General features: G+C 41.0%; 2 protein-coding genes across 4 annotated transcripts; one reads left to right on the forward strand and one right to left on the reverse strand.

Annotated features, from left to right (window-relative positions):
* Positions 1-425: 425 nt before the first annotated feature.
* GEMIN5 (gem nuclear organelle associated protein 5) lies at positions 426-18986 on the reverse strand. 2 transcript variants are annotated; one of them, XM_072873649.1, is made up of 28 exons: positions 18827-18986; positions 18445-18599; positions 17736-17917; positions 17069-17220; positions 16720-16848; positions 16395-16527; positions 15766-15925; positions 14916-15128; positions 14070-14155; positions 13455-13549; positions 12663-12799; positions 11381-11454; positions 10825-11006; positions 10584-10723; positions 9946-10117; positions 9456-9683; positions 8819-8932; positions 8242-8370; positions 7557-7652; positions 7120-7257; positions 6420-6567; positions 6178-6297; positions 5113-5323; positions 4221-4478; positions 3368-3530; positions 2158-2731; positions 1616-1712; positions 426-1038 (listed from the first exon to the last, which is right to left on the reverse strand). In XM_072873649.1, exons 1-28 carry the CDS (start codon positions 18984-18986, stop codon positions 883-885), a joined length of 4602 nt encoding a protein of 1533 aa, XP_072729750.1. In that variant the 3' UTR covers positions 426-882. The 2 variants fall into 2 exon arrangements, with proteins under 2 accessions (XP_072729750.1, XP_072729749.1); XM_072873648.1 differs by having other exon boundaries at positions 16720-16851.
* A 31-nt stretch (positions 18987-19017) lies between these two features.
* MRPL22 (mitochondrial ribosomal protein L22) lies at positions 19018-27119 on the forward strand. Of its 2 annotated transcripts, XM_072873659.1 has the most exons (8): positions 19028-19151; positions 19232-19277; positions 21186-21321; positions 23287-23352; positions 23875-23952; positions 24802-24871; positions 26086-26318; positions 26438-27119. In XM_072873659.1, exons 1-7 carry the CDS (start codon positions 19124-19126, stop codon positions 26295-26297), a joined length of 636 nt encoding a protein of 211 aa, XP_072729760.1. In that variant the 5' UTR covers positions 19028-19123; the 3' UTR covers positions 26298-26318; positions 26438-27119. The 2 variants fall into 2 exon arrangements, with proteins under 2 accessions (XP_072729761.1, XP_072729760.1); XM_072873660.1 differs by lacking the exon at positions 19232-19277 and having other exon boundaries at positions 19018-19151; positions 26086-27119.
* Positions 27120-27363: the final 244 nt, after the last annotated feature.

Below are 27363 nucleotides of genomic sequence, written 5' to 3' on the forward strand. Positions count from 1 at the left end.
GACAGGCAAAGTCTTTAGGTAAGCTGTAAGACTGGTCAAAATGTTGCATGTTCAAGACTCCAAAATCTAGGATGGTTTTGGCACTTCTAGAATAGCAGCTTTTCTAGAGAACGTGATAGTACCTCAAATTTACCATTACTGTAGCAAAAAGCAGTTTGTTCAGCCACGGATGTTGCCAAAAGTAGGGATGTTTCTTGACCTGGAGAAATCCCTTGTCTCTCGCTAGTCATGCTGGTAACAAATATAAAAGATCTTGCCCTCCCTTTTATGTTGTACAGGTGGCTTCACCATACAAAGATAAGTCATAGGACACATTTTATCTACTGAGATTATTTATGTAGTATGTTTAACAACAACAAAAGGCTTATTTTTAATGCATTTGCCTTTGATTGATACTGATTTCTGTCCATCAAATTAAATGCCAATTCATGGTGGTAGAAGACTTTATTTAAAGGAGGGAAAATAAACTCACAATGCTTTTAAGAACAACACTGGCTTAAGGGTCAGTTTGCTTACAGAAACCATTGTTTTTCCTGAGGGCAGCTGCTATTCCTCCTCTGCTGAAAAGAGTGATATAGCTGCTCAAAACTGTTTCTCTTACATGTAAATAGCAAGAGCTTTCATTAGCATAACTTCCAACAAATAAAAAAAGACTATACAAAAATCCTGTATACAGTTCAAGCCCATAACCTACTGCTTTTCATTTTCTAACACCATCTCAAGTAGTACTAGTTGACTACAAGTGAGTCTGTATGTAAACCTGATTTGTTGTAGTTTTATCCAAAATAACCGTGGCTTGTTTAGCCTTCACTTTGAAGAAATAACAGCCTTGGTGGTAAGCAGCTGTAGGCAGCTCAAGGGAGACAGTTTGGTCTCAAAATGTCATGTCAAGAACCTCCTGCCAGCCTTTTTGTAAATATTAGCGCTACCATGTTTCCTAAGGAGATCCAATGCCTGTTCGTGTAGTTCAGGAGGGCACTGGGATCCAAGGTGAAGGAGTACAAGGCAGGACTCCAGCACATCGGGGAATGGGAAGACCTGCAAAAAAAGGAACACGAGGTGATGTCTACTCTTTCAATTGCAATTGTTCAACTACAACATATTCAGGCAGCCAGCTCTCTGGGTTGCCCCTCTTTGCACAATCACCACGATTACCTTTAGTTGTATTGTAGTCTAGAGAACAGAGGGCATGAGACAGCCTAGGAAACATTGTTTTCAAACGTGTGATGTGTAGTTTCTACAGTTCCTAATCGATAAAGGACATTTTATACCTTCAATTTCTGATTTCACTGTTTATCAAAACTGGTTTTGCATACATAATTCTAAGTAGCAAGGGATTACTTTTAAAGTGTATGGGAGAGATTCGTACAGAATATCCCACTGAGTTCTCCCATGTAGGAGCTTTACCTAATCTTTCCAACTGCATGGAGAAAGTTAGGCTTGAAAGAAAACTATCACCCTGATGCCATGTGTCAATTCTCTCTCAAAACTGCCACAGGATCACAAAGAAAGTCACTGTTCCTTACTTTCTGTGTGAAAGGGATTCTATGATGAGGCTGCCCTTACAAAAAGACTGTCTTTGTTCAGAACCACAATGCCTCTTCTGAAAACTTACCTTTAAGTTGTCTGGAAAATCTGCTAGTTTCTGCTTTGCTTTTAGAAGCTGCTTCGTTAGCTCAGGGAGTGTAACTGGTTCCTTTACTTCATCTTTACTGTCAAGAAAAGAGCAGATGTCATGAGTAACTTTTGCTTAAATGACTGCATAGCCTCCCTCCTGTACAGGGAGCACAGGAGAGAGTTGGACAAGTGTTATATGCTCTAGTTCATTCTTGCCAAAGTCCCAAATAGTTGTTCAACAAAGAGACAGACCTCGTAGATCATGCTTGTCCTTTTCATTATCCTCCCCTTTTCAAGCTGCCCTGTTTATTCACCATACCAACACACCCTGTGTATCAGGAAGTTATTCAGCTGTACTAAGTTTATGCACATGGTAGTTCAGCCCCAGGGAAATGCAAGACTTCTGAGCTGTATGTTGAAGTGTCCCTGGGTGACAAGCTTGAGATTAGAGGCAAATCTGAGCTAAACGAGAAATTTGCTGCACAAACACACAAAAAAGGCAATGCTTTTCAACCCATTCATTCATGTTCTGAAGCTTACCAATTCATCTGGTTGCTGTCAGAGCATGGTTTGTCTGATTCAGTCTCTGAATTCTGCTGCAGGTTGCTTTCCTGGGTGCTTCCATTTGTGTTTTCCTGGAGATTGTTCCTCTGCTGCTGATGCTGGCGGATCATATCTGCTAAAATCTGCTGGACCTCAGCTATATCTCTCTGGGTGTTCTGTAAAGCAGCAATCTCTTCTGAAAGAAGCACTTTGCAGCCATTCAGTTTTGACTCTCTGTCTACCAAATCGACTGAGAGTGTCCTTGAGTCACTTTCTGTCTCACATTTATGGACTTCAGTTGTATTGCAGAGGTTTTCATCCATCTTGACTGCAGTTTGATCAGGAGTTTCTTCAGAGGATTGACCTGAAACATAACTCTTCTCAAGAGCTGTCTCCTCACTGGGACACAGCACAGAATCCAAAACAGCCTTTTGAAGGACAAGGGAGTCTTTGGGTGGGTTCCACCACAGGTCATACAGCAGTCCGTAAGCCACAAAGCCCTCTAAACTTCTGTAAGCATCCATGCTCTGAGAATTTGTGCTGTCCAGTTTGTGTCTCAGGTTATCACAGCCTAATAATGAAAAAAGGATTACAAATAGTTTACAGAGATTTCCAAAGAAAAAGACCAGACCTGGTAAATGAACAGCTATCCTGGAGACGCAAACCAGAGATTTACTCAGATGCTGGCAGAGTGGTGCAGGAAGCAGAAAAGCAAGGGCAGACATCTTTGGCATCTTTTTAAACACAATACTCTGTTCTAGCTAGCACGAGACTGCATGTTCTCATCATTTACAGTAAACTTCTTTGGTCCCAAGCTGCACATCAAGACATTCACATGATCAAGAGCCGCAAAATAAATGCACTGCATGCTCTGAAGAGAATGAAGGGAAGAGCCACTTGGAGTGGTTTGTAACTATGAGATGAACACAGCTTTCCAATGTCCTCATCTCCCTTACAGAACAGAATTTGCTCAGTTTCCTACATCATCCACACCAGCTGACACTGCTGAGCTTTCTTCCACAGTCAGGAATTTTGATCACCCAACAGCCCTTGCACTAGCCAAATTCCACAGGTTTCTATATAGAAAGGTATGTCTTGCTCCTTCCAAACATTATTATGCGTAGTAATATTAATGGAGACACAGCTGTGCTTACAAGGAAGATCCCCCTATCTGTCAGTGCTAGGAGATACACAAGAAGAGACTTACCTTTGGGAAGGATGATACTGCAAATCTCTTGCATCAGAGTGAAATTACCAGCATCATAACTGCGGGTCACAGCTCCAAGAATACTTTTCACTGCCTCATCCCAAGTAGCAGTCTGATAGCTCAGGGCTGCAAGCGTCAGGTCATGGGAGATATGGAAAAGCACCTACAGGAAGCACCAGAGAGCATGATTAATAGTTTTACTGCAAAGTATGAATTACTCACAGCTTATGACCATTGTGGAAGAGCCCAGAAGCACATGACTTAACCAAAAGCAATTTTAATGACAATGCAATTTACACAGTCTCCTTCATGCAGGAGATAGAGCACTTTTACCTTACTTATAAGTGTAAAATCAGTAGCTGTGTTTGCATGTGTCCTACTAAACAGATGAGAAGTGGGAGCACGCCAAAGGTTAGTGACTCACTGCGGTCAGAGAGAAGAGCTGCAGGAGCACCAGTGTATGAACAGACCTCCTGAACTCCAAGATATTTTAACAACAAGCAGCCCTGCCCCTCCTAAGAGTTTGGCACAAACCCCTGAATCACTGCCGAGACTACTCAGCTACGCCAATCGCTCCCACCCAGCCAGCACATCTCAGTGATCTCAGTGCTCATCACTGACACCGTATGTCAGTTCTTACCCCATGCAGAAAAAAATGCAGGAACAAACTGGTGGCTACGTAAGCTGTCCCAGCTGCCTATCATCTACTTCTCCCAGACTATAACCTCATCCTGCAGCAGGGTGCAAGACATCAGTCCCCTGGGAATGGCTGGCACACCACCACAAAGTGGCTGCATTTTAGTGCATATGCCATACTAAGGCTTAGTGTGTATACGGATCTAAATCCATTTACCTGCTTTGGATGTGTGTTGCTGGTAGAAGGAGGATGTTCAATATTGCGCAGCTGCTCCCGTGCACATGTGGCTTGTTCAGTGGTGTCCATGCCCAATACGTTCTGCCACACTTCTATCACCATGTCAAAAAATGAGGCCTCTCTGTTCAGCTCCCAGCTGTGATAACAGGGAGGCACGGGGCTCTTTCGGTCACAGGGATTTCTTTCACTAAGGCACTTGCAAAGCAGTTCGTTAAGGCAGAAAACAAGTCTTTGTCCCTTTAACAAGAAAAAACAAACAAACAAACAAACAAAGCACTAAGCTGCTGCTAAAAGAAAAACAATCCCTTACTGAGCACAGCAGGTGGACAAATTTAAGATCATGGCTAGCAGCAGCTTGTTGGTGATAGACTGTTTCACAACTGCAGCTACCAAAGAACAATGCTGACAGACTCAGAGACTGTAATGTCAGAAGGAAACCTCAGAACAAAATAAGCTAGGCTTCTGCTTCTCAGTCTGCACGGAAACAAATTTCTCGATTAAGCCTCCAGCAGATAGACTTACAATTAGCTCATTTGTTCCTTCAATGTAAACAGCGAATACTTTCTTTCACTTCTTTCTTCTTATGATCAGTATTACATACTTAAAAAAATCCCACTTTTCTCAACTACCTCTCAGATAACTAACAAGCATAGAGCCTACATGCCTCCCCACTACAGGCCCTTTGCCTGCAAAGGCACATGCTTTTTCATAGGGTCATTGCAATAAACTTCTAGAAAAACATTTTGAGGCAAAACCAGCTCAAAGGACCACCTGTGGACTATCAACATATGGGAAGTGGTGCCAAATTAATCAAGTTAATCTGGAGAGAGATTAACACTAAAGAAAGCAGAAAGGAAACAACCAGACTCACAAATAAAGTTTTATGTTGCTGAAGGACTTCCTGAGCTCCCACCCAGTTTCTGGATAACAGCAGGTCTTGGGCACATCTGAAAGACAAAGTTGCTGACAACTCCTCCTCTCCAGATATCAGCGCAAGCTCAGCAGCAGTTTTAAGGGATGTCACATCCCCCTTTTTTGCCAACACCTTAACTGCATCATAGGGTGAGGATGCCCCCAAATAACTGAAAAGAGATAAAAGCAAATCGACTTGATTAGTACTAAAATACCGTTTTAAAATTGTATTGCAACACAATAGCACAAACGTACAAATGAAGATAAACCTGTATTTTCCACAGGTTCTCAGAGCTCTCACCACTTTGCCTTACCAAAGTTTACTATAGACATATGGTGCCTGATCTGATGCAAAACTACAAAGGGAGTCACACAGCCTAATAATCTGGACTGAAACCTCTGGTGGTGTGCAGACGATGCACAGCTTGGATGAGAAATAGGAATAAATAGATTCAACAGACAAAGGTTATATGCAGTAATTGGTCCCTACTGCATTTCTCTGGATTTCATCTGAATACTTTCACAAGTGTGAACACCCTCAAAAATGCCAGAACTGAAATCAGCATCAAGCAAAGGACACTACTCCAGCCAAAATATTTCAAGCATTATTAGTAATTTTGGTGGTCACAAATCTGAAAACACTCTAGCTGGAGGAGGACAGGATATTAGCTAAGGCCTCAAGAAACTCAAGATGAACTGCTGCACTGCACATTTCCAGTGGAAAGGTTGGAAACATCACATAGTCTTTTCATATACATCCTAATCTTAGTCTTGCTAGACTAGTTTTCAAAGACTTCCAGTAATGTCTATGGAAAGAGACAGCTCTACTGTAGTATGGCATTTGGACCTTCTGCTCTGAAGTGCCCTCTGGAGCTTCTAGAGGGAGTCTAGTGAGATCAGGCTCAGAAAGCACCTTAGACAAATAATGACCAGACCAGTTAACAGATTTCAGCTGCTACAAAATCAAGAACCTTCTTTGTTTCAGGCATGGAACCAATTCTGTCTTCTTCCCAGTAACACTCACCATTTGGCGGCCATGGAATAATGACCATCTTTCTCTAACAGAGCTGCCCAGCTGGTGTAGAGATCCCTCAGAATTGGATCTTCTGGACGCAACCTGGCTTTAGCAATTACAATTGCTTCCCTAATGCACATAAGGGAAACCAGATAGAAAAGTTAATTGACCGTGTACAAAAAATGAACCAAAATGTCAAATCTACCCCACTAGAAAACAAGAGCAAATCTGAAACATAACTATACAGCAACCTGTAAAAATGGTTCACTTTCAGGAGCTCGACAGCCTCATACACTTTATGGATGGACAGGAGATGGGAAGCAGCCTTCACATACTGCTCCTGAAAACACAGCTGCTTCGCAAAGGCTTCTACTGTCCAAACCCAGGCCTGATATCCAACTGCAAAAGAGAAGGCAATACAATTGGAGGCAAAGTTTTAAAACTGGAAGAATTCTGGTGGGATGACATCATCAATGGTTTCTTCAATGTGTACCTCTTCTCTGCCCCACATTAGTTTCTTGTTTCTTAACTATCCTAATACAAGTCAATGAGGCAATGAAACAGGGCAAAGCTAGGGCTTGAACACAACTGTAGGATTTCACTACCAGTAAAATAACTTAAAAGCATATTTAAACCAACAGCAAGCTGGAAGGACCGCTGTATATTACAAAGAACCAACTTTGCGCTTGGAAGGATGGGCCTGCTCCTTCAAGAAGTCCCAAAGGAAACCACTCTATTTTCTGCTATGCCAACCTAAGGGTGCTTGTGGAAACATCCAGTTCTTTGTCATAAATAGGATATGTTTTGTGTTCGATTTTTGTTATCAGGCAGTTAAAGAAGCAACTTCCTTCCAGTCTGGAACCATCACGAGTTTCCAGCCCAGAACAATCAGAATGAGGCTACCCTTGGCAGCTAATTCCATCTGCTTATGTGTTACAAGAACAAACATACCCATGGGTGAGATTGCTACCAGCTGGTCTGTTAGCTCTCCCCTCTCAGCAGCTGCCTGGAGGACACCTTTCATATCTCCTTTCCACAACATGAGCTGCTGAAAGAGCTCTGGATGCCCATTCTCTAAGTGATGTTTTCCTGTTGGAAACAAATGCACTTCCTATCAGCATGAGTGCAATAGCATTATTTGCCATAGTAAAATAACTTGGAAAAAATGAGATTATTCAAGCTTAAGGTATTGCAGGTTTGCACCTGAAAGATGTAAAAACTATTTGGGAAAAATGTGTCTTCTCTTCTTTTCACACTGACCTGCATTCTTAATCCTACACTTTAATCCACAGTAAAGAAAATGCAAGCATTTTTCCCAATTTGTTTTCTCCTTGCATGTACCAGTTACAATGGACATACTGTCAAAGTGGATTCATTATTCCACTTACCTTCCACATCAATCATCTTGTGCAGAGAAGCTCTGTCTGTGAACAGCCCCAGGTGGATGCGATCCTTGAGGTCAGGGGACACATCTTCATTATTATCTAAACCAGATAAGAAGAATGAATATTTAAGATTTGGTACAACACTGGGAACTGGGACCTGCCAAGTCACTGTACCACTCCATTACACTCAACTGTTGGCAAATACTTATGTCTTCTACTTCCTTTCCTGTATAGCGGATTTAATGATTTGCAGATCAACACTTGGAACTTACATCTAAGATTGATTAGAAGGACCATGTTTGTGCAGAACATTTATTCTAAATCAAACACAGCACGTTCCTTTGCACACTCTAAGGAACAATACTGTGAGAATACAAACGTCTCCCTCATGGCTTATTTTCTCCTGCCCATATTGTACTTCTGAAGGTGAAAAACACTTTGCATGTATGCAGACAATTCTACCCTATCTCCACAACATAGGATCCTACTCAAAACCTGTCTGGAGTGGCTACAGGGTGCTGAAACACCACAAGAGAAGTTGATAAGAGACCACAACTAGTCACACACTTTGATAAAGGTAAGGATTTTAAAAAAATAACACCTAGTGGTCAAAGTCAAGTCCTTGGACACATGCTTCTGAATACTTTAGAGCACCTACCCTCTAAGTATTTTAGTTTTAGACTGATACCTTTGGTTTTCAGACATGCAGCCAGCTTCAAGCAGTCCTGATGCAATTCATCTTTTGATCTGTGATCCATGAATGTGCTGAAGGGTAGAATAGAACGAGGCTTCCTCTTCTTCAGAGAGGCATCAGGAGCTGAAAAATCAGACACATTTTAGTCGCTGCTGCACAGTTACAAGAGTCTCCTACAGCAGAACTCTCCAATGTATTCCAAAACCCCCTCTTCCTCACACAGGAAAACAAAAACCAGATGCTCAAGTGCCACATCTCTATTATGACAACTCCGACTTTTGAATACTGATCACTTTGCATATTTTTCTGCCCATCTTGCCTGGAATGAGAAACTAGCAACTAAAAGGCAATATCTATGCCCACATTAAACAACTACTCAGTTGACCTGACAAGCAGAGCAAATAAAAGAAGCAGCACCTTAAAATGTTTAAGAGATTTTAAAAGCACGCTCTTCTTTCTCTGGCACTTATTTGGTGTCACATTAGGAAGGGAAGCTGCAGCCAAACAGAAGCCTAGAATGAGGAACTCTGCCTTGAGGCAGGACTGTTAAAAGTTGCTGAAACATACTAACTTGGTTTCTCTTTAGGTGGATCCTTTTTCACAGGAGTGGCTTTCTGGTTCACAAAAGCCTTTGGCAAGCTGAATGAAGAATAATCATATGCAGATGAAGATGTATCCTTGGACACTGTGGAGTTAAGTGATAAAAAAAGTGATAAAAAAGGAAAAACAATACATGGAAAAGCCCATAGCAGAATACCTGACATAGTCACATTCTATTACATTAATTTTGAAATATACAGAAACCAAGCTTTGCTTTGCCATAGAACTTAATAGCTTTTTAGGGAAAGGAAATATTAAGAAAACATTACAAAACTGTCAGAAAGCTAAATAAGATGTCAACAGACACTAACGAGGGTCCACGAGTGTTACAAGATTTATCACCAGAAGGTAACACTGATCAAAATTACATTGTTTCAAGCCAAACACAGTAACTTTGTTTGTCAGGCCAGAATCTTCCTATTTAAAGACAATTAGTCCCAAACCAGTTTAGAAAATAATGACAGGCATTCCAGAACTGTATTTCCTTCAAGTGGACTACTTGAATAAAACCATATTATGAGAAAATCTGCATGAAAATACTAAACTTGGTGATGCTCTGAGGGCTAAACAGTCTGGGCACCATTGAACTAAGATGATTTGATTATTACCAGTCATGGAGTCTTTATCAGGCAACTCTGCCTCTTGAGCTTCTTTTTCTCCTTCATGGTCTGACACTCCATTTTCCTCTAGCAACATTTCCTTCATGCTCTCATCTCCATTCATGGCATCACTTAGATCCTGCTTGGCTGGACTCTTTCCTATAGGCTTTTTCTTCTTCTTGGTTTTGACTTTTGGTTGCATACTTCTTTTTTTCTCTAATTCTATACTCTTTTTGCCTGTAAAAGGTTGTGAAAGTTACCCTTATGTTATCTGTAGAGATTTTTAGTGTATCAGCTGTCTGTCTCTCAAGATCAACATTTAGTTTCCAAATAAGGATACCACTCAATTTAAACCTAGACACAGTTAATTCCTGAGGAGGTAGCAGGCAGATTTGGAATTCAGCGTAAGAACTTAGTATACCATTTCAACGTGGCAACCCTCTACTTCCCAGCTCCTATATCATCTTCGGGAAAGGATCTTCTGTTTGAATATACTTACCCTGAGGAGGCCGTGTATGCTCCTGCTTTGAGATGTGCCATTTGTGAACAGAAAAATCATCTGCTCCTGTATAAACAGCATCTGAATCCACTGGTGACCACTGGACACTCAGTAGCCGGCCCTGGTGCCCTCGGTAGTTGCAGAGTGGCTCTTCCTTCATAACATCCCATACCTTAAAAACATGAAAGAAATCCAATTACTCAGAAAGTCTCATCTTCCCCGAATACTCTGCATTTTCTCTTCAGTGATCTGCACTCATAGGAGCTTCTCTTTTAGGGCGTTTGCACAAGTATTTCAAATACTAACACGCAAACGGAGAAAATTCAGGGCTTTCTTTGTTTGCATCGATACATTTGCAGCTCATCTTTCTTTTTTAAGGTTCCAAAAGTGCTAATATGAAAACAATAATGACTGGACTTACAAATTAATTCGCAAGTTGCAAAAAAATACGGATACCCGCATATCAGATATGCAGAACCAGGAGATGGTTACCATTTACCAAGGGTAAATTTACAGTACTTCAGTAGTTTATCTCACAAAAGAAGTTCTGCTGTTTAGTCAGTTTGGTTCTAAAACACTGTAGAATGGATGATTTGAAACTAAAAGAAACACACTTTGGAGTGGCTGTGGAACAATACCTGTGCAGTGCCATCATAGCAAGCAGATACCAATCTTCCCTCGTGGTGAGGGCTCCAAGAAAGACTTGTGATTTTAGCTGTGTGCCCAGCCAGAGTTCGAAAAGGCTCTGTTATTGTCAAAGGACTTTCTGAAGTGCTCTCTGAAAGAAAAAAGAAAAGGATCAAGTATGGCCAGCAAGACAAACCAGGAGTAAACCAAAACAAGATGCCAAGACTTGGAATATAATCTGCAAACTGTTACCTATGACGCTCTTCAGGTTATGCACATAAATAGTGGCATTGATTGAGCCTGAAGCTATCAAGTAACTCAGCTCTGGCTGGCTCCCATGCTCATGATGCCAACGAATAGCGTTAATCAGTTTATGATGCTGCTGGATAGTGCAGAGCAACTTCAAGTTTGGCGCCTGAAATATTTCAATTGAGCTGAAATGTAAGAACAACAGTGGAAGAATTCCAGTAGTCAGTGAAAATAGGAATTTTTTTGTTATCCTGCATGAGCAGAATTACAGAACATGAAATAAGAGTAACTAAATGAGTTTTTCTCTTCTGGATTCAACTCAAACCCTCGTTTAGTACATCAGCAAAAGTGCGTTTCAACCATGAGTGGATCCTTAAATGGATGATGATGTGGATCCTCCATGCCAAGAACAGCTAAGGAACACTGTTATCACAATTCAAGTACATTGGCAGTGAAAGAACAGAGACAAACCAGGGCAACAAAAAGTACTTTTGCTTCACTACAGTGATTCTAGTCAAGATCAGCACATATACCACCTTAACCTACAAGTGAAACGTACCCATCTTCATTGCCAAGAGCCAAGAGTTTGCCATCTGGTTTCCAGCTGATCTCTGTACGTGCAGGCAGTTTGTGCTGTAGAAAGAAGACACAACTGTTGCCAAAAACTCTTAAATCTCTCTCACATACGTTCAACAGAGCAAGACTGGCAACTAGACAGAGTTGCAATTAGTCTGCAAAATGAAAGTCACAAAAGGGTCCATTTCTTTTGTAGCAGTGATATAAGCTTGAGCAATTACAAGAAACTGAATTAACTGATGCAAGAACCAGTGATTATTTTTATCACTTCAGTGAAATGTCTCAAAGACAGTTTGTCTGGATTCCAGTAGGACCGTGATGCTTGATCTGGTTATGCTCCTTGGAAAGCCCCAGACATTGCAAGCAAATTCTATCATATTTCAAAAGAAATCAAAGTTTACTTTTAATTATTTCTATTCTAATTCAGATGAAAGCTACTTACAATTTACAATTTAGATGCTTAAAAATGATTGTTTCATTGCCTATGACATTAGCGTCTCAACCCCCAGTGAGTCTTCTACTCAAGGAAGAAGCCGAAACCCAGCTGATATAAATCAATATAGTTTGATTGACTTCAGTTGACTTATGCTGACTTAAAGCAATTGAAGATCTAACCCACTTCACTTATTTTCTACTTTCAACTAAGAAATGACTGATAATGCTTGAGAACATGTTATGGTCAGTTACCACAGCCACTCTGCATTAGCTGCAGTGTAAGTGGAAACAGACTCCTGCAAAATCATGACTGCCTTTACTGCAAAATTTATTTAAAAAAGAAAAAGTTAATGTTTGAAACAAGAGGACTAGAGAAGTTGAGGTAGTTAACTCATGCATGCCCACCATGTGATCTAAACTATGACATTATTCAGGATATTACTTCAAGTGCTTTGAAACTGGAAAGCTCTGTATGAACTAATTATTTTAAACAGCCACACACAGCTTTAAGACCAGACTCTATACTTCAATTTAACTTTTCTGGTTAAGTAAATTACACAGTTGAAAATTAAGTAACTGATGCCAGGAACAGATATGCCATGTTGACACTGGGGGGAAAAAAGAAACCCTTTTTCAGAGGCAAACACATAAACTGTTTAAATAGTTTGAGTCAATAAGTGTCTCGGAAGTTCATCGTGGAGACTGTGGATTTCAATTTTTTTGTTACAGATACATCATGAAGGCAAAATCAGAAACCTACAACTAAATGGCCGTAGAAACTATGACATGGTTACCACAAATCCATAAAAAACGCTCAAAATCATACTCACTTTGATTGAATTAGTGTCTCGGATGACTTTGTTGATGTCATTTGCCTCTCCATTAAGCTTCCAAGGGTTGTGTTGAAAAACAATACCTTCTCCAGCACAACTATATAAAGTTACAGACGGCTGTTCATCTTCTCCTCCTATCCAACAGAGAAAAAAACCTAAATATACTATGTTCTTCATCAGTGTTCCCAGAAGTAATCACTCCCACTATAAATCAAAACGTTATTTTAAAAGGCTATATACATGCTTCAATTGCCTGGGATCCAACAGCAAGAAATTCTCACAATACAATCGTCTGAAAGGACCTCTCATTTCTACCAACAGACCTCTCCATAGCACAATCACTGCAAGCATTAAAATTCCCTTTAAAGTTTGGTCCTTAAAAAAATTCAAGTTGTGTAAAAAGAGCTAATAGAGCTGTTCTGTTTAGTTCAAATGGTAGAAACACACTTCTGGAGCCAAGGAACCCGTATTTGATCTGACACAGTTACTGCAAGAAGCCCATGCAGATAGTTACTGGTCTGTAATACCCTGAAGTAAGCACAGAAGTGTGGTACACCACTCTCACCTACTACCTGAAGCTACTAGAATTCAAAAACTAGAAGGGATTGTTTTGCTCCCTTGCAAAACTATTAAAAATTCCTCAAGCAGAATGCATTCTTTGCTGCTAGAAAGGATTGCTACCAAGCAAATGGGGCTCCTTTTCCTAAGAAGGGAGGGCATACCAACTTCATGGCATTTGTGTGCTCTGCATGGATGTTCTACTTCGTCACAAGGCATTGGAAGACTCACCAGAAGACAGAGGAGGAGTTGGAGGCCCCCAGGCTAAAGTGTATACAGTCTTCTTGTGGTAAGTACTGGAGATCTGAGGTGGCTTATTCTTAGCACTGGGCAGGAAGATAAGGAAGCAGGGGCAGTCAGATTTCAGCAAAGGGAAATTAAAAAAAATAAAAATAAAAATCAAAGTGACATATTTCCAGTGGCGAAAACAGACACCAGGTGCTTTAACATACTAAAGCCATGGCTCAACCAAGCCTTCTTTAACATCTCCTGTAGGACACTACTAAAATCATAACAAAACTGTCCTGATGACCTTCACCTGCATGTTGCTCTTCATTCTCCGAAAATGTCTTTCTGGCTAAAGTTTTTCTTGACTGATGTCCTCCCCCACAGGTGATCTCTGGTCATGCAATTTTAAGTTTACCTTAAGTAAAGATTACCTTAGAAGCTACCAGACATAATGGAGAGACGAAAAGATGCACTGAAAATCCAATTGTTTGATTAGTTTTAATTTAATCCTACTTTTGTCTAACAATAAAGATATACCTCAGTAAAGACCATACGACCTATGCATGGTAACATACCAGCAGGATCTGACACTAATGAATTTGAAAGCTACTTTCTTACCTGCTGGAGAAGGTGTCAAATATACCAACTTTTCCATCATCTGTTCCAAAAGCCAAGCAGCCTTCCTTAGTTGGATGCCAGGATAACTGTAAGCAAAGTAGAAAGAGACCCATAATGACACAAGCTACAGACACTTTATTTCTAAATGATAAACAAAAGGAAAACATTGAAACTGATGAGCAAACACCATCCCTTATACCCACCCTTCCCACTACAGCCACTTGATTTGATCACTCCACAATGAGTATCAAAGGCTCTCCCCCTACCAGCTATAGTGGGATAAGATGAAAGGAACTAAAATAATTAAAATGGTATTTGACATCTACATTACAAAATAGAAATGGAGAATATGGTAGGATGGTGAGAAAACATTTGGTGTGAACAAGAATAACTACCATGTTTTACTGCTGCCAGCAATTTTACCAGGCAGTAACCTCTGGCCAACTGCTGGTTAAACCCAAACTGAAGACATCCATGCTGGTTTTTGTATGCATCAAACTTCCTAGCAGAGCAAGGGAAACCATGGATGAAGTAAGGAAGGATCATGAAGGAGGATACAAGTGAAGAAGTAATGTAACAGCCAGCTGGACTTCAGCTGATTTTCACTAGATGTAATGCAAGCACCTAGGGTTGCAAAAAGGTCTAAAAATTCGTTGCCAGATTCTAAAATGTATTGTATACCAAAAGAATCGAGTACAAAAGGAACAACTTGGCTTTATATATTTTTGGTTGGGAAAAACCTCCTTCAGAGTGAAAGAGAAAGAAAAATATTCTTGGAAAAAAAAAATGAAGTGGAAAGAGGAGAAGAGACAAGGAAAAAAGAAAGGGAATGAAAAGTACACTTACTGCTGTAACCTTGGACTTTATGCTTTGCCAGAAGGTTTTAACATCATAAATATTGTTCATGGACAAAGTATTCCACACCCGGATCATGCTGTCTCCAACACCGATGGCAAGACAGCCTGTGTCCACAGGGGAGAAGGCAAGACTATAGACAAATCCCCCAAGCGAGGGCATGGTCCAGCTACAATCGAGAGTTGATAGGTCCCAGCACTTCACCTTAAGAATATTTAAGGAACAAGGAATGGTTAAGTGTAGAGTGACTGGTATGACAAGGAAAAACAAAGCATAAGTGAGATGAAGAATCAAAGGGTCAAATTCAGGGCTTGACATAGTATGTGATCTGCACCCAGAGGATTACATGTCACAGACAGGGCTGCAATAGTTGGATGGCTGTAATGCAATGCACAAAATGACTATATTTTAATACTATGGTTCTCTTCTGACTTCAAAATAGGAGGCGCTCTGCTGCCTGTAAAAGGCAAAAAGTAAAAAAAAAAAAAAAAAAAAAAAGATGCTTTAGTTTGTACAAGTAAATGATTTTAAGAAGGAAAAATAGGCCTTTTTAAAATGAAACATAAAGGAAAAAGAGATGGTGAACTCCCTTTATTAAATGCTTACCATTCAAGTCCAGAATGTCATAACCATTCACTCCACCATGGTAAGAGCTTGAGCTTATAAACTAACAAAAAATATACACAACCTGTGCTCAGAACAAATTTTAAGCAATGATGTTATAAAATGCTGCAATAAAACCACTTTAAGAGCAAATATGTGGCCCTAAAAGGGGTAGCCTCACTCAGTCAAACTGTATAGGTACGGCTATTTTAATGTTAATTATATAAATGGTTCTTACATCTCTGTCCATTGAAATGGAAAAAAGGAGCTCTTTGTCTTGATGCTTCACAGAACTCAGATTGAACACAATACGGGAGTGATTTTGTCCTTCTGAAGATCCTAGAAGAGTCCACTTGCGTTTTCCAGATTGGGTCAAATCCCAGAGTAGCAGTTCCCCCCTGCAAAATTTAAAGTGTGTACTTCATTGTTCACTTCAAAAGAATAATATAGGCCATATAGAGACTATATTATATGTATACATACTGCAAGTACAAGAGTAATGCAGCTAGACACACATTCACTACACGTGCCTATACACAGACACACATGCAAACACCACCCTACAAATGACATCCATAGTTAACCACACTGAAAACTGACGTCATTTTCTCCCAGTAGATGGGCAAAACCACAATTAGTACCATTAACAGTCAATATTCAGTTAGATTATCAGACAAATTATGGGACAAATAGTAGTTTTCTAGAAGTCTGAACTCCCACTTTATCTCTTGGCCTGTCTTCTCTCCAGTTATACTGGGAAGGAAGGAGGAAGGGAGTGTCAAGGTTTCCTACCCAGTTCTTCCTTAAGTATCAATAAATGAATCTGCAGTTACTGATGGTACCCAGATTGCTGTGTGCCCTGCTTACCCAAAACAGCTGGATACAATTTCTGTGGAACGACCAGAAGGCCAGTGAACAGTCAGCCAAATGCGCTCTTTAACAGCAGGATCAACGGCTCCACCTCTTCTCTTCGTGGGTGGCAACTTCAAAGTCATTACACCTATGGAACCAAGAAGGATCACCTAGAGCTAGTACATCAACATTCTGAGAGAAAGAGAAGTCCTGTGAATCTGAAGCTTTAGGTACGCTCCCCATGCTTTAAACTATCAAGTTCGCAAATGAAGGCTGCAGTTAGAGAAGAACTCTTCCACCGTATTGTTATTGTTTATGTCACATTATTAATCTTACTTACTTCTGCCTCTAGTACAGCTCCATATTCGTATGGTTTGATCTTTGCTTCCTGAAGCCAGGTAACAGCCTTTCTTTGTGGTTGTGTCCTGTGCCAGCTCCCCATTTGGAACTTCGCCTTCCTCTGAAGGAACTACTGAATAGCATTGAAGTCATGTTATTATACTTTAAAATTCAAAGCTTTATAAAAATTAACTGAAAATATATTGATTTGTATCAGAACATACTTTATTGAACTTATCAGTTGCCTTAGCTTAGCTACTTACTGACTTTCTGTAAGGAATTCAGTTCTCTAGAAGGACATTTACATGAATTAAAAATCACTTCACAAACTATTAATCACTTCTACATACCTTGGAGCGTATCTTGCCAAGCAGGTAACCTTTCTTCACCAGGCACAGGGCACCAGGCCAGACAATGTATTTCATCATCATGGCCTCTTAGCCGATGAAGTACCTCTCTCTTCCTGCTGATATCAATTATAACCACCATGCCATCCTTGTAGCTAAAAACAGAGATTTAAATTAATGAAGAGATTCTTGGATCCTTGTGGAATAATACCTGACTCGATTTCTGAGCTCTTTACCAGGATCACTATCCCCGTATTACAGAGAAGCCAAATCACAAGCAGCAATGGGACTAGCAGACTAACGGTCAATGGGAGCGCCAGCATAGCACTAGCGTACCTGCAGCTGCTTTTCCAAGAAGTGCTACCAGTACATTTGGCTCCAAGAATGACAGCAATTCATTAGTAATACAGCTTTCAGTCAAGTCTAATTAAAAAAATAACAGTTTTAAGAAACTTCAAAGATGCAAACCAAACCTGGACCCTTACATTGTTACGGATTTCTGTGTCTTGCAGGTCTACCAAATCTAAATGTTGTTTCTAATTTGTTGTATACTAGAAGAAAAAAACAGCCACCCAAACCTCTTAAAATTAACCTTACAACTGTGCAGCAAAAATTCGTAATAAGGTTCCTGCAGAAGAAGAATGGAAAACAACATGTAATGAATATTTACCCAATTGCCACCAGGTTTTCATGATGAGGCGAACAAGTGAGACAAAAAATTGTCCGAGGCTCCGGGAAGAACTGCTGGCTGTCACTTCTGTTGTGCCAGTAACAAACAATTATACCTTTTTCATCACCGGATACAATCAGATCTTTCACAAGAGGTGACCAGTGCAACGCTGAGATCGCATTCTGAAGAAAGGGAATTGAATACGTTTAAAGCTGTCTTACCAGCATCTAACACAGAATAACAGGCAGAAAATAATCAGCATCAGTTGAGTTTGTCGTAAAACGTTTCACTCCTTCGGGGCTTTGGCGTGATTGATGTATTTGCCGCCGTGGTGTCCTGAGTCACAGTAACTGCTCAAAGGTATGTTCTTAGTCTGTCCTGTGTGGAACGATAACTTGCTGAAAAGATTTTCAGCGAGCTGGGTGAAGCGGCAACGAGTACGCACTGCGAGCACGCTTGCCTACTGCGGCTTTGATGGTAACCGACAGCTTATTACGGTGATGTAACGACGCTGCGGACCTAAGGCCAGAACAAAAGGCTGCCCAGAAGCATTCAGCGGCTGTCCTTTCCCCGGGTCTGAAACTCACCTTTGCTGAAGGAACACCACCCTGCTTTGTCTGCAAAACCTAAAAAACCCCACCCCACGCCGCGAGCTCTTTCCGTCGCACCCTCCCCGTCCCCGCAGCGAGGGCTCCCGGGGACGCCCCACCTGGTGCAGGCTGTACTCCGCCACCGGGGCCAGGGCCTCCGCGTCCCAGATTTTGACGCTCCCGTCGTCCGCGCTGCTGGCGCAGAGGCTGCTCTGCCCGGGGCAGTGGCAGAAGGCGAACCCGGAGATCCTGTCCGTGTGCCCGATGAGCTCTCCTGCACCGACACCAGGAGACCGCGATGGGACCCTCCGTGAGCGCACGGCGGCTCCCTAAACCCGCCCGCCGGGGCTTCCCCCCGCCCCCCCCCCGTGCCCGAGCGGCGCACGGCGGCTCCCGGCGGAGGAGCGGCTCCGCGGGGCCGGGGCACCGCTACAAAAGGCGGGGGTGAGGGAGGGCCGCCGGCAGGCCCCGGGTGCCCGCGGGAGGGGGTCGTGGCAGTACCGTAAAAGGCGGGTGCGGCGGCGGCGGCGCCGACATCCAGCAGGCAGACGCGGTGCCTGGCCGCGAAGCCGAAGAGGCGGCCATCGCTGCTGGCGTCGCTGCAGCGGCTGCTGTACCAGTTGGGCGAGGCCGGCAGCACCCGCACCCCCGCCGCCGCCATCGCCGCGGGCCGCGCCTCCCGCCCCACGCGCCCCGCCAGGCCGCCGCGGGCACGGCCGCCAAGCGCCGCGCACGCCGTCGCAAAACGTCGCGAGGAACGCGCGCCGAGAGCGCCTGCCGTGAAGCGAGGCGGGGAAGATGGCGGCGCGGTGGGCGGTCAGCGCGGGTAAGTCTGAGAGGACGGAGCGGAGCGCTGGTTTTGGGGGTTCTCGCCTGCTTTTTCCTCACTGCCCTGCCTCCTTGCAGGTAGCGCCTGGGTGTGCGGTCTCCTCGGCTGGGCGAGGCCGGAGAGGTGAGTCTGGCTCTGCCGTGGTCCTGCAGAAGGGCTGTTCCGCTGGCGCCCCGGGCTGTGGGACTCGGGCCGCCTCGCCTGGGGACTCTCCGGGTCTGGAGACTCGCCGGGTCGCCTGGCTCGGCCTTCTCGCCCTGCCCTGGAGCTATGGGGAACAGGTCGCTCCGTGTCTCCGTCTTTCTATGTACTAGGAGATTGTGGCGTGATGGAGGCGTCTTTTTTTCTCTCCTGACCTCTTTCTATCGGGCATCCAGATTTCCTCCGACTTTGTGGTGCAGGTCACAGCAATACAGTACCCGTCGTTCCCCTCTGCGTTCTCCCCAGTCATTGCTCTTCTGTAGTTGCGGGCCTTTCCCCTCAGTCTGGAGGAATGGCAGAGTTGTGCTGGGGGAGCACTGGTCACTGCTGACTGTATCCCTGACTTCAGAAGAAAGGCTGATGTGGATTCTCAAGGTGCAGAGCTTTGGTCTCTGCTAGAGCCTGTGGACATAAATTGCAGAGACCTGTGTCACTGAGGGAAGAAGAAATAGGCTTGTGTTGCTTGTGCTTTGCTTACGGCCTTGCAGCTGAACAGTTACATGCTAATCACTTGTTTTACTCAGTTCTTCTAGTCTGTATGTCTGCCCCTTAGTGCTTTTGCATGATTCTTTCTAGAAAGATGCTCAGCTTTTTTCTTTCCTGTTCCCCTTTCTTACCCATACATAATGTACTTTTGTTTGTTGCTTGTCACTGTTTTCTTTTGCTTAAAATGTATTTGTGTCCTCTTTCTTTTCCTAAAGTTAGGATAAATAGAGTTGCTCTTCACATGAGGTTGGATTATCTTAAGATAGAGAGAATGTAAGATTCCTTAGTTTGTCAAATGTATTAATGTGTTCTGCTAATACTAAGAATACAGTACTTAATTCATTACTGCTTAAGTTGTTAAATTGCAAAATGATATTCATGCGCTTGTCAAATATTTTCCTGTATTAATCAATGATATTACGTCTGGTGGTGATGAATTGTTGTCTTGATGAGTAAAATTTTAAAGTGTTAAGCAAATAAACCAGTTTTGGTAAATACCTGAAAAAATATTCCATAACGTTTAAATTTGTATGTTATGCTACTCTCTGTTGATAGGAAGTGAAAACTTTCTAAGGTGTGCAACATCCTCTTGAAACTAACCAATGTGTTCTGTTTGCCAGTCGTTTTTAAAATGCTTTGCACAGTTTGGCTATCCACACAAAGCCGTTGAAGCCTTAGTAAAACTCAGAGTATCTGGTCTTGAATTAATCTGTTTCTTGTAGCTGTGAGCGGCTGCCCAGTACTGCTTTATCTAGTCAGCAGGGGGCAAAATGTAGGTTGGTTTTTCTGAATCTGAGGTGAGTGAACTGACTGAAAACTAGAGTTTTTTTGCTATCAGTCTTGTATTGACCTTGTTGCATTTTGAAAGTAGTTTAGACTATCTACCCTTTCAAATATCAGAAGGGATGAATATTTATAAACTTCTAATACTTTTTTTGTACTCAATGCCTTGAAAAACTAGAAGTCTTTACTGCTAAAAATTTTGTTGGTAAGAGTTAACTAAGTAAAAGATAGAAATTGTTTGGGTGAGTAATGAACCCCACGTAAGAACAAAGAGGTGATTGTGTCTTTAAGTGTCCCCTGATCATCACACGTCGTTGAATCTCATGCTATACAAATGTGACTTACGGTTCATGGTTTGCTTTAGGAAGCCTGAGGCTTCTTGTTGAATTAAAAAGCCCTTTCAGCCTAAACTATAGAGGACTTGAACAGCTTTATTTTGTGAGTAGTCAAATGTGTCAGTTCTCTTTGTCAAGACAGGTAAGTAAACAATTTTCCAGACAAACTGCGCAGGGACAAAGAACTCTTGCGTTCAGCAGCAAAGACTGTGGTCTTGTCTTGCAGGTGGCTAGCATCCGGTAGCCTTTTTCCTCTGTCATGCATCCACACAAGTACATCTCTGGAGAAATTTGGGAAGTGGGAGAAAAAGAACAGGATTGTTTACCCTCCGCAGCTGCCCGGAGAACCTCGCAGACCAGCTGTAAGGATACACCAGGGAATTTCCTTACCTGTTTATGTTTAGCAATTTCTGAACAGATTGTCACTGTCTCTGGGTAACTCCACAAGGCACTAGTTTGATAGCTTATTTACTTGTTATTTAAGATTTCAGTCAGTTTGGCATATTTATATTGTAAAAGTTAACATCACTTTGAATGTTTTCTATTTCTAAATTATATTGGAGCTTCAAGTTGCTTGTAGCTGATCACCTACCTAATATGTGATGTGAACTGCAAAGGTGCCATCCTCTGTTGGTAGAAGTCTCTGAACTACAAGGAGGTAGAAGTTACCTGGGATGTATCATTATACACTTGTTATGACAGTAAATGACTAAAGAATGTGATTGTATTGTTGCTTCTGTGCACAAAGATATAAATGTAACTTTCCTTGAGTAGTGGAACTAGTGGTTCTGTTTGCTGTAGGTACAAGAGCACATGGTCTTTTCATTGCCTAATTTCTCTGCGTTTATAGATTTTCTGAGGTCTGATAAAGTGTTGCCTCTTGCTGTGGCCTCCCCTTAATGCAGCTATTTAGAGGTGGTTTTCTGCCATAGGGGTTGCTTGAAATGTTTAATATGGACTGGGAGGTTCTAAAGTTATGTGGGGAGGGACATGCGAGTCAGATGTGGCATATGATTGCAGGAAGTTTTTTCTTAGGAAACTATTCTATACCGTACAGCAGAGTTGTTTTTTCAGTCTGTTGCACAATAACTTGTGCTTTACTATACCATAAACCAAAGCAAAAAATCTAAAATCTTCTTGTTCCCTGTATGCTCAGCATAGGGCCTTCTGCTAGCTGTTCAAGACAACTTTTGGAAAAGTCACCATAAGTAACATGGTCAATTTTTTAAATGCAGTCATAACAGATTAGTTTTTGATAACAGCAGGTTTATGCCTGTTTCTCCCTGTCCCCTTTTATTGATCATTTTATAACTGGGAGGTACAGTTAAATGTGAGCAGAAGCAAACCTCTTAATTTAAGTCACACATGAAACTTAAGTGTTGTGTATTTGATCACTGAAGGGACTAATTGGTGCTGCTTTCTCTACACCACAGCCTGGGAGAATTTTAGGTGAATTCTTCAGTATTTCCTCACTTTTGAACTGATATTTTGGAATTCCATTTTTGTAATTGTTCTTCACTGGGAATTAATGTGTTGTGGCCTCTGTTAGGCATACTGCTTGGCAAAGTAAAGTATTTGCATCTCAAAAGAATAGGGTTTTTTTGGATGTGTACTTTTATGGGCCAGGAGCATTTATCGCTTCTGTGAACATTATGGCCTAGGATGTAGAAATACATGCTGTGTCCTGTGCTGACTAATGTAATGTATGTGAAAATGCAGTTATCAACCAACTTGCTTATTAAATCAGTTTTTTTACCTGTTCATAAAGAATGCCATCTCTTTCAAATTTGTATTGATGTTAAATTTTACTAGCTAGTTTTGGTCCTTGTTGGTACAGTAATAATGTTAAATGGGTCTTTGGAGACAGCTCTTCATGCCAATCAAACTTGAAACTCTTCATTTCTGAAGAGCTAATTAAGTTCATTCTGGTAATATTGTTTAGTTGCTATCCCAGTAAGTTGACTTGACAGCAGAGTAGTGTTTTTAAGACTGAATGGGTATGTCAGTCTTAAACTGCTTCAGAAGGTGGGGAGGAGGAAAGGAAAAGGTGATGAAAAATCTTCTGATTATCCTTTTCAGGGACTTCTGTTTATAAACTAATTCTCATAAGTTTATATTAAAATTTTCTGTGTGCTAGCTACTTTTTTTATAATGCTTCTAGTCTGAAATGTCAAAGGTATGCCTGATGTAGTATGTTCATGGTATAGTAGGGGGAGTCATGCTTATTTTGTTCCTAGTAAGAGTATACGTTGTGGAGCAGACACGTATGCTCCATTCTTGTTTTCACAGCACAATTACTGGTCCTCTAACTTTTTTTTTCCACCTAGGAAATATATCACTGTCGGAGGGAAATAAAATACAGCAAAGATAAGATGTGGTATCTGGCAAAACTGGTAAGCAAAAAGTACTTTGTACTGTATTTGTTAGAATGCAAAATTCAATTGCTGTATTTGCCTTATCGGCCTAGTTCAATCACAGTCTAATCAGCATATTCATAACAGAGTCCTGGTGAGGAGCATGCATCTGTGCAAGTGAACAGTTGTTTGTAGTTTGGTTTAGCTGCTTTATCCTAGTATGCTCTCAAATGTATAGTCAGGATCATATGCAGATTATGCACTGTGGAAGAATTTTTATGTTGGTTTCTGCCTCGTAGTAGATGGCAAGGGGAACTTGGAAGGATAGTAATTGGGCTATTTTTCTCTTTAAGAAAAAAAATTGAATGTTTTATCAAGATTTATTAAATATTTAGCTCAGAAGTTCTGTATGTAAGATATGACATTGAAGAAATGGTAATTAAGGAAACTGAAGGTTTTTATTTGCTCTTTATAATGGCGAAATAATTTAAATACTGTCTTCTGAATAAGAGAAGGGAAATACTTCTAACTGCAGAAGTTAACTTAACACTTCTGTTGCAGATAAAAGGAATGTCCATTGATGAGGCTCTTGCTCAGTTGGAATTTAATGATAAAAAGGGAGCAAAGGTGATCAAAGAGGTATGTAGTAGTATTCTTTAACACTTCTAGTTTAAAGGAAACTTTAAAATCAATACCTGTCTCCAGAAGTTTGGAGATGTTTCTATTTCCATGTGGTTCTATGTTTCTATTAAGCCTGTTGGGATCATATTCAAACAAAATGTTTTTGTAGCAGTCATGTAATGTTGTGACTTATGAATATGCAGAAGTCACTTGTGCAGGCTGTTTTAACTTGTAATGACAATAAATTACATGTGAGTACCCTCTCTAACAAGGCTTGGTGTTAAGTTCATGGTAAATAATGCAGAATCCTTGTCACTAATGGCTGCTACATCTATGTGCTTTGCTTCTTAAAATCATAAGAGATGAAGGATATCGTCAGGGAAAGGACTGAGTTCTGTAAAGGCATGAAAGCTTTTCATACACTGTAGTTGTTAGGAGTCTCAAGTTACTAATTTTCTTGGCCAAAGCATTGATTTCTGGCATAATAATGACAAAGGAGTATCCTGTATTAGCTGAAAATATTGAATGGCCTAAGTTCACTTTGCCCACCTTGGAATTTGTTTCTAGTCTGATGTCTAATTAGACTAAGGTCCACGGATGGAAGGCTGACGAATGCTGGTGGGAACCATCTTTTCCACTCCCTTTCCTCCCCCAAAAATGTAATAAAGTTGTCCTGAAGCTTTTCAGTCTGTATGCAAAGAACATGCTTATGTAAAAGATGTCTGTCTTTTAACAGTTTTGATCTCTATAGAATACTTTTTCTGTAACTGACTTAACATGGAAGAAATTGCAAGTTTATCTAGAGATAAGAAGTAGCATTGCTTAAATTCCTACTCAGTATTTCCATTTCTTTTCCTTTTGTTACAGGTTCTGTTAGAAGCTCAGGAAATGGCAGTAAGAAATCACAACGTGGAATTCAAATCAAATTTACATATAGGTACATTTTTTTTTTCTTAGTGAAGAAAAATGTCATCCTAACCTATGAAAAAGTTTCATCCTTAGTAAGGTTTTGTTGCTTCAAATCAGCAGAAATGAATGGAACCTAGTTTCTAGTGAACTTAAAGGCATGTGCTTCCAACTTGCAGCACAACTGGAGTTAGTGTGGTTGTTGAGCATTCAGCCATCATTTCGTTATAGCTGGTGTCTGACTGGTCTTCTCCTGGCATCTGCTGGATGTATTGTTTATAAGATGCATTCATCTGAGAGTGGGGTTTCTGAGCAGAAAGAGAAAGTCCTGAAGGGAAAGATGTCTGACATGATTATGGTAGACTAGACAACAAAAAGCAAACTTAGTACTTTTTAATGTTGCTAGTGAACATAGATGCTGGAAGCTTTGTCCATGGCTGGTACTACTAGCTTTGCAGTATCGGAATCTAAACTTCTGCTAGAAACAGTATAAAAGTAAATGAATATTGACAGTAGACTTCTTAAAAAGGCTTTGTTATAGATGATTACAGGATAAGCTTGTAATAACTACAGCACTTTCTTGCCTAGAAAAATGTTAGAGAACCGTTTACTTGTAGGTGTTTTTAGGCCCAAAGAAAAAAAATTCCCATATTGCCAAATATGGTATAAATGTTAGTAAGCTGACCTCATAAGGTTAAAGTAACCTGGATTGTAGAACAGATTTGATTAGAATTCTTTGGAGCCTTCCAGGCCTCTGTCACAAGAAGGTTTATCTGCTAGTGCAGGACTGGATGTGTAGGTAATGAAAATGCCTATGATGAATGCAATAAAGGGAGAAAGGAGGGAAAATGAAGTCTGTAAGACTTCTACAGGAATTCATGAGACAAACTGCTGAAAAGCAATGGAATTAATACCACCTTCAGAAGAGCTATATAATCTAGTAAGTGTTCAGTGTAGCTTCCTTTGGATTTGTCCTTTACTATATATTTATCTTTGCATGCGTGCTTTCTAAATTCACCTTTTTGGTGCTCCTGAAGAGTGTTAATTCAACTCACGGGTTCCTCTATAGCAGTAATCTGCTAAATGTAATAGAAGAAAGATGGAGGAGAGAATCCTGAATAGAATTAACTTTTCATATGCAGTCATGAGAAATACACTGACAAGACAGTGTTTCAATTGCAGATGTGTAGTAGTTTATTCTTGACTGAATAGTCTTCTCTCCCCCCCCCCGCCTTTTTCCTTCAGCTGAGTCAATGACGGGCAGAGGCCGCTATGTGAAGCGGATTCGTTACCATGGCAAAGGCATGTTTGGCATTATGAAAATCACGAGGTGCCATTACTTTGTGAAGTTGGTGGAAGGTCCTCCTCCTCCTCCAGAGCCACCAACGACTGGTTTTGACCAAGCAAAAGAATACGTGCAGCAGCTGCGAAGTAGAACCCTTGTTAATACACTGTAACAAACTTTTGTGACTATATAGGTATTTCTTGTTTGACAATGTAATTATATAAAATAATAATTAAAATCATGTTTTACTTATGGTGCTGCTGGAGCTGGACGATACAAGAATGATCATGAGCTTTTTTCTTATTTGTCAAGCCATAGGTACGGAAAAATCTTGGAAAAGCAGCAACAGATGTTACTTCTTCTGAGTTACTTGGACCACAGCATTCAAGCTGTACCTGGGACTATCAAATCTAGAACATATGGTGCCATTATAAAGCTTGTAAGGAACTGTGGTGTCCTCAAATTCATGCAGCTGTCTCTTTGTTATGTATGGTTGGGTCTTTTATTGTTGCAAGATCAAGACTTGGACTAAAATTACTAAAATTTGACATCTTAAAGTAGCTACAAGAGTGGAACAAAACAAGCGACAATAATAGTTGAGATTATCAGGCGTCAATTTGTGGTTTCTTTATCTGGGCCGTAATGCTCTTTCCTTACAGCCTCTGTTGTGCATTTTGTGTCTAGGAGTGGGGAACAAAAAAAATCACTTAAAGCTCAGACTTTGAGAGAGTCAGTAGGTGGCAATGTTTAGTTTGTCAGAGAGGGAGGTGGCAGTGAAAACTTACAGCATGTTGAAACTCTGTTCTTGATTCTGACCATGGGATTAATAGTCTGATACGTGCATGGAGTTCAGGCTGTTCTCTGTGGAAACTCAGTATGGGTAACAGGCACAATATGGAGAAAAGCTTGTCTTGGTGAAGAGTGAACTAATTATTCTGCACTGTCTGGAAAAAATTGCTTTTGTAATGTTGAGGCAAGTAAAATGCTCAATAGATTTAATATGGAATGGCTTGTTGCATATACAAATCAGGCTTTCAGTTCTCTGAAAACAATCCCATTTTTATCATTACTTTGAAGATAAAAAGTCTGAGGTCAGTAGGGGGAATCTCATTTCACCCAGTCAAGCTTTGAACTCAGATGGCCAGAGATCATGAACAGCAGCATAAAAAGAGAACAAGTAGTTGCTTATTTGTATGTCTGATATTTAGACCTTTCTTTTCCATTCTGGGAACACTAGA

The sequence above is a fragment of the Ciconia boyciana genome, chromosome 9 (genome assembly GCF_034638445.1).
Source record: "Ciconia boyciana chromosome 9, ASM3463844v1, whole genome shotgun sequence".
Classification (NCBI taxonomy): Eukaryota; Metazoa; Chordata; class Aves; order Ciconiiformes; family Ciconiidae; genus Ciconia; species Ciconia boyciana.

Coding starts and splice junctions, on each gene's coding strand:
- GEMIN5 (XM_072873648.1), bottom strand. CDS start 18,986: ATGGCGGCGGCGGGGGTGCGGGTGCTGCCGGCCTCGCCCAACTGGTAC. Junction 12,800..13,454: donor AACTCCTCCTCTGTCTTCTG/GTGAGTCTTCCA, acceptor TCTGTTGGATAG/GAGGAGAAGATGAACAGCCG. Junction 11,007..11,380: donor GCTCTTGGCAATGAAGATGG/GTACGTTTCACT, acceptor CTTACATTTCAG/CTCAATTGAAATATTTCAGG.
- MRPL22 (XM_072873659.1), top strand. CDS start 19,124: ATGGCGGCGCGGTGGGCGGTCAGCGCGG. Junction 23,953..24,801: donor GAGCAAAGGTGATCAAAGAG/GTATGTAGTAGT, acceptor CTTTTGTTACAG/GTTCTGTTAGAAGCTCAGGA. Junction 24,872..26,085: donor CAAATCAAATTTACATATAG/GTACATTTTTTT, acceptor TTTTTCCTTCAG/CTGAGTCAATGACGGGCAGA.